Source organism: Brassica oleracea, chromosome C3 (assembly GCF_000695525.1).
Source record: "Brassica oleracea var. oleracea cultivar TO1000 chromosome C3, BOL, whole genome shotgun sequence".
Taxonomy (NCBI): domain Eukaryota; kingdom Viridiplantae; phylum Streptophyta; class Magnoliopsida; order Brassicales; family Brassicaceae; genus Brassica; species Brassica oleracea.
Genome location: NC_027750.1, coordinates 49,505,833 through 49,517,433, shown reverse-complemented (window position 1 = coordinate 49,517,433; position 11,601 = coordinate 49,505,833). Strand labels below are relative to the sequence as shown.

The following is an 11,601-nucleotide window of genomic DNA, read 5'->3' as shown; positions in this document are numbered from 1 at the left end:
TAATTATGTGTTTTTCATATTAAAAACTAAGTGTTTTTCATATACCGTCAACATAAATATAAGAATCTATTTTTTCCAAAGAAACCACATGGTATTACAAAATAGACGAAAAATAAATATAAAATATAAAAATAATAAATAAATATATAATATCAGAAACATAAATATTACATAAAAATTCTATCTTAATATTATCATTTAATATAAAAACAGGAAAATTTGAATAAGTAAATGTATAATATAAGGAAAATAATCAATAAATAAATATACAATGTAAGAAATATAAATCTTATATTAAACATCTAGCGTAATATTAGAATTATTAAATATACAATATAGAAAACATATATATATATATATAATATAAGAAATAAAAAATTACATTAAAAATATATCTGCAAAATATATAATAAAATAAATAATAAGTAAAGATTGCATTAAAAATCTATTATAATATTATCATTTGATATAAAAGCATGAAAATTAGAATAAATAAATATACAAAATAAGAATAGTTAGATAATTAACATTTGAAAATAAATATAAAAGCTAGAAAAAAATAAACAATAAGTAAATATAAAATATAAGAAATAAAAAAACTAAATCACACATCGAACTGAAAAATATATAGTAAAATAAATAGTAAGTAAATATAAATATTACATTAAGAATCTAGCATAATATTAAAATAAGAAAATATATAATATAAGAAAAAATCAATAATTTCGAAATATATAATATAAGAAATATAAATATTTCATTAAACATCTATCATAAAATTATAATTTGATATAAAACAAGAAAATTAGAATATATAAATATATATATACAATATAAGAAATAAATAAACAATCAGTAAATATAAAATATAAAAGTGGAAAAACTAAATTAAACATCTATATAAAAATGTATATTAAAAAATAATAAATAAATATACAATATAAGAAATAGAAATATCACATTAAGCATCTATCATAATATTAAAATAAATGAATATACTATATAAAAAAATTAAATATACAATATAAGAAATATAAAAACTACATTAAACGCATATATCAAAAAATTTATATATATACAGTATAATAAGTAAATATACAGTATAAAATATACACATCTATCATATTAGAATAAGTAAATATACACATCTATCATATTATTATAATAAATAATAAGTAAATATAGAGTATAAAAAATAAAAATATTACATTAAACATTTATCATTATATCACCATTAGATATAAAAGTAAGAAAAGATTAAGTAAATATACAATATAAGAAACAATAAATAAAGCCCTTTCTAAAAAAACAAGAAATAAGTAAGAAAAAAAATATAATATAAGAAATATAAATATTACATTAAACAACTATCGTAATATTAGAATAAGTAAATATGCAATATAAGAAAAAACAAAATTAGTAAATATGCAGTAGAAGAAATACAAATATTACGTTAAAAATTGATTTTAATATTGTTATTTAATATAAAAGAAAAAATATTAGAATACATAAATATATAATATAATAAAAAAAACTAAACAATAAGTAAATATACAATATAAGAAATAAGAATATTACGTTAAACATCTAGCGTAATATTAGTCTAAGTAAATATACAATATATAAGAAATAAATAATAAAAACATATAATATAAGAAATAGAAAAAGTATATTAATTATATATCTGAAAATGTTAAATAAAAGGGATAATTTGAAAAATACTCTATTTGCAGTTTGAAATTTGAAAATTACACCTTTTATTTTATTTTTTGAAAACTACATCTTATTAGATGTGAAAAAACAGTTTTATCCACTTATATATTTTAATAAATAAAATTAAATCCGAAAGTAATAATAATAGTATAATTATTTATATTTAAGATAAATCTATGTTTGAGATGAATGTGTTATTTATTATCTAAAATTTTAAAATAACAAATCGTTTTCTTATAATTGATTTTAAAAATAACGATGATGTTATGAAAGAAACAAATTATGATGTGTTGGTATCTTTATTAAGAAGTTTATCTGTATAAGCTTTAATTTTTTTTAGACAAACAAAGTTGCACAACAACCCTAATACCCCATATACAAAAGTAATCACGTCATTTCCTACATATATATATATATATCTTTCGTAAATTTATTTCTCTGATATTTGTTTTTTAAAACGTTTCTCTGAATTTTAAACAAAAAGATATGCTTTGTGCAAGAAGAGAAAATGAGAATTTAAGAAATTGAGTTACACTTAATAGATGAAAAAACAAAAAAAACTTATGAATGAAAAGAAGAATATACTATGAAACAAATAGACAATGCTTTGTTACAGAGAAGATACTAACCTACGAGAAGCTGGTTTTCTTTTGTTTTCAATAAAACTGTAAGATATGCAGTGGTGTGTAGATATATTATTAAGATTTTGATTTATCTTATTTTTTTGAAATTATTAAGTTTGATTAATATTCAAATTGAACAATTTAGTCAATTTACATATACAAAAGTGTAGTTTTCAAAAATTATAAAGAATGTTGTAGTTTTCAAATTAAAATCTCATATAAGTATATTTTTTCCAAATTTTCTCTAAATAAAATAAATAATAAGTAAATATTATTAAAATATATTTTAGTATTAGCATTTGATATAAAACAATAAGATTAGTTAAATAATTAATCTTTGAAAATCAATATAGTTCCGCGCGTAGCGCGGATTATTCCCTAGTAAAATCTAAACTAATAATTGAAAAATAATTATAAATATTATTGGGTGTCCATGGGCATGTCATGACAATGGACATGATGTCTATTGGTTTTGGACATTTGTTTGGATCATTACTATCCAAAACTGAAATGGTCCAACTGGTCAAGCCCAATTGGACCCTGGACGGACCATTTGACAGTTCTAGTGTATCATGAAAAGCAACTTCCGCAGCAGCTAGAGCAGCTTTGTCTTTGTCTGTTGGAATTAGCATTCTTGACGGACCCTGGACGGACCATAACGACCCATTTGCTACCTGATATCATAAGAAACATTGCATTGTCTTTGTCTGTTGGAATTAGCATTCTTTTTTACAGTTTTAACAGAGACGAGCATAAAACTAATCCTTCAAAAAAAAAAAAAAAACATTAGTAGCAGAGCTATTATAGCATTCACGTTCATACATGGATGGATCTAAAATGGCTATTAACAGGGAACATTGATTTCATTTGTACGTATAATAAAACATCATTCATTCATAACATTTTCTGCAAACACAAATATGTCTAGTATTAGTATAGGAATTCAAACCACAAATTATGAAAGACCATAAGACATGCCTCTTAGAATGAGTCGTTATTTCATAGGGTACAAATATAAGAGGGGGGAAATCATGAACGCTTCAATGTCTGACCCTTGTTAAAGAACCTCTCTTTGATTGAGATTAACTCCTTTGCGGCTTAACTCATGACATTCGGTTTGTAGGAGATTCTTCGCAGCACCTAAGTCCCACTTTGAAAACCCAATGTTAAGCACTCAGCAATCGGGAAACCGACTCTGAGACCAACCGGTTCATCAGCCGCATGCATTACTCTTTCAGGCAAGACAGATTTGATGTAGCTGTGGAGGGTAATGTTCCCCTCAAATATTTCATTGGTTGGTCTTTTTCCAGTGAACATTTCCAAAAGGAGAATACCGAAACTATACACATCACCATGTATTGATGGTTGTCCTCCATTCCATATTCTGCACCCTGTGTTTTAAATGGCGCATGGCGATCCAAGGCGACGAGGTGTGTGCCTTGCGCCTTGCGCCATGGCGCAAGAAAGCGCTCGCCTTGAAGACCCACTTGAACAATACGTTAGTTATGTATCCGTGCGTAATATACAAATTTCATTCACGTGATTTTGTCTTTATTAAATAGTTTTTATCAGAAGAAAGCCCCATGAGATTAGAGAAGAGTACTAACCTTATGCAAAACACATTCCGTGAGATCCATGTTTTGTTAAGTTTTTAACTTTGCTTTTCTAAAAGAGCAAGCTAGGGTTTTGATAAGTTTTTAGACGTTTGGTTTTACGTTTGGTTTAAGGTTGGTCCATTTATTAAATTAGGGTTTCTACGTGGTTTAGTATTGGTTAACGTCATCGTCGCCATGGCGCGCCTTTGCGTCGCCTTTTAAGGCACCGCCTTATGACCAATGCGCACTTGGCGAGCGCCTTATGGAACACAGCCTCGCCTTGGAGGTCCATGGCGGTAGGACTGTCGCCTTAGTGCGCCTTGCGCCTTGGCACAAAAGGCGCTCGCCTTTTTAAACACAGTCTGCACCATTATTCACATAAACAACACCATGCAATATAATTAATTACACAAATTTTCTTCATAAATATTACATATGTATGATATTTTTACCTGGTGCAGCGTAACCAATGGTTCCTCTAACTCCAGCCGAGCTAAGTTGGTTTAGGAAGGACTCTTGGTCAAACTTGAGTAAAAGACGAGCTAACATGGGCAGTTAGATCATTAATTGTCTAGAAGGACGTTACTTGGCTTAAGACAGTGAGCTATAGGATCATGACAATGTACATGAAGATAGTCTAAAACAGAAGCCACATCTATTGCAATTAGGTGATATCACTCCACCTAAATGCAATCCTGCAAGGTCCAAACGAGTAACTCTCTTGTGACTGCGGCCACATGTAACCCCATACCAGTTGCAGAGAGGGAATGAGTGATTCCACGAGGACATGAAGACAACTCTTTTGCCTTGAGAAAGCTGAGACTTGAACTCCAACAAGGCTTGTCTATCAGTTTCATCGGTAAAATCATATGCGTCAAGTAACGTAAGAGATGAAAGGAAGAAGTAAAAGAAAGATTCTCATGTTTCTGAAGGAATATGATTGATAAGGGACTAACGAAATGCAAATGGTGGTAGTTCAACTTAAAAGGAGAAAAGGCATAGAGGAACTGGAGAAAGACTTTTGCAAAAATGGAAGCCAAGTCAAGTGAAGTCAGTCCACTATCTAAAAAGAACAGAATCTTGCCACTAAAGTCTTCATGCTTTTAGTTGTCAAAAGTGACAATCTGGGTGTTTACCGGTAATAGCAACTATGAAGCTCCTCTATGCCTCCAGTAGTATCAGCAATATCTTATGATCTTTAGACAAAAGGCAAACGCCATGGAGGAGCCTGATGAAGAGGTTAAAGACTCTGATAAGCATAAAGCTTGTCTCAAGATTGACAAAGGGGGTACTCTTGACAGTTCAAGGTTCGGATGATAAGAGGAAGATGCCAAGGAGTTCGCAAATATTTAACTGAATCTGGCGTGTGGTTCATTTAATCAAAAACTTATTTACTTGGTTCTTCTTTGTCTTGCAGAAAAAATAATCATAATAATAACAATAATAAGACTGTACATAAGATGCCTTGAGAGCTTTGACAACATTTGGTAGAAGAGAAGTAACAATTTAACAGATTCAGAGAACACAAACATACTGAGTAAAATGATAAAACATTTGAAGAAGAAGCATAAGTAGGTGGAAGTTTTGACAACCAAGTTCAGGCTTTTTTGGTATTAATAGTCTTACCGGAGAATCGTTGCTGGGAGAGATCAGACTGGTGTTGGGTTGGATATTGGCGGCGGCTGCTCTGGTGCTACAGCAAAGTGTAGTCCCCTGCGTTGTGGCACACCACCGTGTATCATGAAGGCAACTTCCGCCGCAGCTAGCGCAGCTGCTTCCTGATATCATCAGAAACAAAATCAGCATTTTTTTTTACAATGTTAAAAGAGTTATACAGAGCATTTGTCATGTTCATACCTGTCTTTGCCTCCGGCGCTGGAGAATACCGATGGCCCATGCCATGATGTAACATGGGAGGAGAAAACCAGCAGCACGAAGAAGGAAAAGCTGTTGTGTTGAAACCAGAGAGAGAGAGAGAGCAAAAAGAATAATTGAAGGTTAACAAAGATACACAAAAAAGAAGTGAATTCAGAAAGGGTATGAAGTAAAGAGATGTTCATACAGAGAAGAAGGCAGTGGGATCGTCCTCGTCATCTGGGTTAGTTGTGAGGTTTAGTGCATCACGTAACAGTAAAAGTGCCATCAGCTGCCATAACAGTGGAGCGCGTCACAGTTAAAAAAGAGATGATTGGAGAAACATCAACAAAAGAGAAGTGGGAGCTTACGATGAGAGCAGCAGAGCGACAGAAGGCAGCACCGCTAGAGTTAGACTCAGAGTACTCGTCATAGTCAGCTTCCAAGAAATGGCGTTCCGCCGCAGCCATTGCTAGAATGCGCGGGTCGCTCAAGTCCAAGTGAACTCCATTCTCCCAGTCGTCACTACAGTATAGAGTTTTCAAATCAAGAGAAATGAGGGATAAAGGATGAAGGAGGTAATCAAAACGAGATTAAATATACCCAAAGATAACGAGAAATATGATGGCAGCAGTAAGGAAATCTCAAAAGTATATTATCCTTCTAATTGTTTAACCAATAAACAAACCACTAATTCAGAAAAAAACTTACCCAATGTGAATTATAGTTTCATCAGGAGGAGGAGGTGGAGGTGCTGTATATCCAGATTGATAAGGCTGTTCATAAGAAACAAACAAACAAACAAACATAAAAAGAACTTTTTTTACAAGTGGTAATCGGCATTCTCTTGTAGTTAAGCACTTAGAGCATCTGTAACAATATGGAACCTTATAAAGTGGATTTCATTGCTTCATCAAAGCTTAATATGAGATTTGCATTTGTATTGACATATTGAAATTGATTCATTTTCATCAACCCAAAGTTAAATCTAATTTGCATTTGCTGCACCTTATAAAGTATGAAGCCTAGATCTTTATACTGACACAAAGATTTAGCAGATTAATGATTACCTGGTGGCATATTTCGCAGATTATGTCGCCTTTCTCATTACACCAACGCTGAACACACTTGCGGTGAGCATACTGTGTAACCAAGAAAGTAAAAAAAAAAAACAAAGAAGAATGAAGCAAAATGGATTTAATATTAAAAACTTATAAAAGAAAATCGAATTGTTTTTATACCTTCAAACTGCCATTGCAAGCACAAGGAGTCTCCAAGTTCTTAGTGATATCTTCCTCCTGGCAAATACGGCACTCAACAGATTGCAGAAGCGGCTCCTCTTCTGCAACAACAGCATAGTACTTCCTAGCATCTTCAGCTTCATCCGCAGACGAAGAAGAAGCCACATCTTTGCCTTGAGGCCTGGAACTTTCTCCAGAATCCTTTTCTGATTCCAAGCTCTCGGCCGTTATCAGACGATCGGTACATAAACTCAAATGATCCGACATCTTTAAACTTCAACACCAATGATTGTTGATCTGTAACAAGAAGCTCCGATACTTTAAGAAAATCAAAAACCTCAAATTCTAAAAACAAACAAGGAGAGATTAAACGATTCGATCTACAATAATGAAACCCTAATATTCTACAAATGAAAATCAAATCGCACAAGACAAAATCGAACAATAAATAATAGAGGAGAGATATAATAATCGAGAGAAATCAACATTACCTAGAAATGATTCTTGAACCAAAAAAAAAAAAATACTCTTTCGAAATCTGGAGCCTTTAACCTCAAACGAAACTCTTAAACTTCGTGTTTTGTTTCCGTGTTCGGTCAGAAAAAAAAAATCAGAATCAATGTAAATATATTATGGGAGCGCGTGTGTATGTATAAAAGATCTCTCTCATACGTGTGTATTGAAAAGAGGTTCGGTATGTACGAGACGGAGCTTTGGAGCTTCGTCTGTGATAACGTCTGTTAAACGGCTAGTTAAGAAAAAGAAAACAGCCTTGTTACTTTCTCATCTCTCGTCAATTTAACCAAACGGTGACGGAAGTCATTGGGTTGAAATTGTTTTTACATTCATGTCTGTAATTATTTATTTACGTATTCTCATTCCTTTTTTAATTTTTAATTTAAGATTCACTAAAATCAGATTTTTTTTTTTGAACAATGTCTGAAATCAAATTACTCCTTCCGTTTCTAAATGTAAATAGTTTTATCAAAAAAAAGTTTGTTTCACAATATAAATAATTTACATATTTCTGACCAATAAAATAATATTAAATTTTTAATAATTGATTGAATTAATTGATTAAATAATATATTTTTTTAAATAATAATTTTTTAAATATTCGTGTTCGTGTAATCAAAACTGATTACAATCAGAAACGGAGACAGTATTATTTTTAAATCAGATTCACTTTATCTGATTCACTGAAATCAGATTAAGTAATTAAATAATCGGTCCATTCAACGGCTGAAATGAAATAATGTGACATTAAAATAATTTATTTTTCTTCTTTTTCAATAGAGTGGGCAAATTGGACCGACCCAAGTTGGATAGCTTTTAATAAGTTGAATATTCTAGAGACGTTCCCTGATTTCTTACTACAAAACTGTTTTGACTTTTGACCTTTTCCTTTTTGGCTAATTTGGCGGATTAATTTATCCTAGACAATGTTTTAGCATCAGCGTAAGAAATCTATAAATTGCTGGCCGAGATCAAGCAGCAGCTGGAGATTACGAGTTATGTGGCAGAAAATCACATCGGAACTGCACAATCTTGATTCACAAGAAGACAAGGGATACAGCGTTGACATACCATAGCGAGAGAGCTAGCTATTGAGTAGCGACTCCCCAGGAACAAACATTAGAGTGACCAAGAATCTACTAGCTTGTGTTTGACTGTCACAACATCGCAAAGTCTGTGTATGATCGCTAGAGACCTTCCCTGTTCTAGTTCTCTTCATTATATATGTCTGGCTAATGTAATGAATGATATTCTGGGTTTTAAATGGCGTGTGGCGAGCCAATGCGATTAGGGGCTCGACTCTCGCCAAGCGCCGTGGCGAGGCAAGTCGATCGCCGGTGTTTTATTTATTTATTTATAACTCCATGTTATGACATGACAATAACAAAAACACAGTAAAAGATAAATTAAAACAACAAATTCATTGAGTTATTCTTCTTGGATGATCCTCCGGTCTCATACATAATGGAAGTTCAAAGTAGAAGAGAATAGTATGAGACAAGGGAAGAATGATGAGAGAGGAGAATAGAGGTTTGCTTGATAGGAGAAAATAGTATATGAGAACAGAGAACTAACCGCGAAAAAAAAGAGCTAGGGAGAAGATTTGTAAGGCCGTGAATAGAGAAGAATAATATCAAAGAAAGAGCTGATGAAAACTTTTGGGAATTATCATATAGTAGATTGAGTTAGGGCTTGTTGATAGATTATATTAAACGGCAAAGCTTCATGTTAAAAGGGCTTCGGTTTAATAACCTACAAACCAAGTTAGTTTGTCTAAAATCAATGAAGCTTTGCTATAGGCACTTTAAGAACTACTACTAAAGCGTTCAATAGCGATCGCTATGTGTACCTCGCTTGGCTTTGAGGTGATGAAGCGACGAGGTCACCGCTACACCTCGCCTCAGCGCCATGGCGACCAAAGCGATCGCTATTTAAAACCAAGAATTGATATTTGGTGTGATTCATCATAAAATCTGATTCAATGTCGTGTATCCAACATCTTCAGAACCGAAGAAGCTAATACATTCTTTATTCTACAACCAGAAAATGTCTCGCCGATGCAACAAAAATAAAACAAAACAAAACTCAAAATGATCAGAAGGAAACTGTTATCCTCTCGAATGTCGAAGCATGTTTCTCTCAGATGAGATCAAAGATCTTAGTTAGCAGGTTTGTTTGCGAATGCAACACCCTTTTCGATGCTAGCTTTCAGTTCTGGCTTAAGAGCTTCTAGTGCCTTCTGCTCATACTCAGTCAGCCCTTGGAGGTCAGACTCAATCACAGCTTCAACTCCGTTCCTCCCAATCTTGATCCGTGATGCAAAGAAAGGAAGATCAGTGAGAGTGGAGTCCACGAACGAGCACTCGTAAACATCTCCATCTCCGTCAAGAGCACGAAGAGACGACTCCACAAATCTCGCTGCAGCGTACGCCATAGACAAAGTAGCCGAGCCAGCACCCGCCTTGGCATCCACAACCTCGGTTCCAGCGTTCTGAATCCTCAGAGTGAGTTTCTCGATCTCTTCGTCAGTGAAGCTGACAGAAGGCTTGGTCTTCGATAGAAGAGGCAGAATGGTGATTCCAGCGTGGCCACCGATGACGGGAACATCGACATCGATGAGCTTCAAGTTCTTTTTCTGAGAAACAAAGGTGTTAGCCCTCACAACATCCAAAGTGGTGACACCAAAGAGCTTCTTGGGATCATAGACACCTTTCTTCTTCAACACCTCAGCAGCAATGGGGACGGTGGAGTTAACAGGGTTGCTGATGATGTGGATGAACGCGTTAGGACAGTTATCAGCGACAGCCTCAACAAGCGTCTTCACTATACCGGCGTTGATGTTGAAGAGATCGTCACGGGTCATACCGGGCTTTCTCGGCACACCAGCAGGGATGACAACGACGTTGACATCTTTCAAACAATCAGCCAGCTCAGCCGGTCCGGTGAAATCACGAACCTGAGAGGGAGTGTTGCAGTGGCTCAAATCAGCGGCGACTCCCTTGACGTTGGCGATATCGTAGAGGTGGAGGGTGGAGACGAGAGGAGACATTTTGATGAGAAGTGACAGAGGCTGACCGATCCCTCCGGCAGCACCGAGGACCGCCACTTTGTAGGAAGCGTTGATGTTCAATCCGTACGGCTTCGTGTCGGTTGATTGGGATTTCATTACGGAACCGCGGAGAGACTTGGCGAAAGATGAGGATTCTGGTCCAGAGAGGAGAGTGGATGATCTCAGAGCGGTGAAACGAGGGAGAGAGTAGTTGAAGTTCACAGCTTGTGCCCTTGAGGAGGAGGAGGTGGCTCTGGAAAGGTTTGATCCAATTGAAATCGAAGAAGCTGCTGATGTTGCTGCCATCTGTTTTCACAAAGATAACAGCGAGCAATAATAAGCAAACAAGGCAGAAACTCCAATCTAATCCACAAGAGACGTAAAACCATAAGACTGAGAGTCAGTTCTAAGAAACGATTCAGATCTAAAGAATGGGGTAATCCAGTTACAGAGATGATATATGTTCCAATACAATCTGCAATCTAATCGTAATATGGACTGAAAAGAGAGAGATTGAGAATCTATACCTTTGAGGAAAGCTCAAGACGAGAAAGATAGAGACGCTTCAAGAGTTGTCTTCGCAGGCTTTCGAGGGTTTGAGTGACTGAGAGAGAGGAGACAAATGAGATTAGGTAGGTAGGTTGGTGACGATGTAGAAAGAAAGAAAGAATAAATCCCTATTTTTTAGATATAAAATAAATAAAGAGTAAGAGAGAAAAGTTTTTAAGAGTTGTTATTGTATCAGATCTCTGAGTGTTGGGTTGGGTGTCTCGTTGGCTCCGCCAAGAGGCGATGCGAAATCTACAGCGCGTCTTTTAGTTGTGTCCGTACGACACCCCCACCCCCACAAAACGCAGCGTAAACACGTGACCCCTCTTTTCTTTCTCTCAGTCCTTTTCTTTTGCAAAGATCGTGATAAAAATGATTAGCAGGCTTTCTGCGCCATACGCAGTTATAAAATAATAATTTTAATCAATACTAAATATAATTAATTTCTAAATTTATTGGTT

At 34.3% G+C, this 11,601-nt stretch overlaps 2 protein-coding genes across 2 annotated transcripts; both read right to left on the bottom strand.

Annotated features, from left to right (window-relative positions):
- Positions 1–5,342: 5,342 nt before the first annotated feature.
- On the bottom strand, positions 5,343–7,669 carry LOC106328469. The gene is made up of 8 exons (XM_013766915.1): positions 7,518–7,669; positions 7,027–7,323; positions 6,856–6,927; positions 6,497–6,561; positions 6,157–6,310; positions 5,994–6,077; positions 5,789–5,878; positions 5,343–5,709 (listed from the first exon to the last, which is right to left on the bottom strand). Exons 2-8 carry the CDS (start codon positions 7,291–7,293, stop codon positions 5,581–5,583), a joined length of 861 nt encoding a protein of 286 aa, XP_013622369.1. The 5' UTR covers positions 7,294–7,323; positions 7,518–7,669; the 3' UTR covers positions 5,343–5,580.
- A 1,817-nt stretch (positions 7,670–9,486) lies between these two features.
- On the bottom strand, positions 9,487–11,343 carry LOC106336113 (malate dehydrogenase, chloroplastic). Its single transcript, XM_013774839.1, has 2 exons — positions 11,119–11,343; positions 9,487–10,897 (listed from the first exon to the last, which is right to left on the bottom strand). Exon 2 carries the CDS (start codon positions 10,895–10,897, stop codon positions 9,701–9,703), a length of 1,197 nt encoding a protein of 398 aa, XP_013630293.1. The 5' UTR covers positions 11,119–11,343; the 3' UTR covers positions 9,487–9,700.
- Positions 11,344–11,601: the final 258 nt, after the last annotated feature.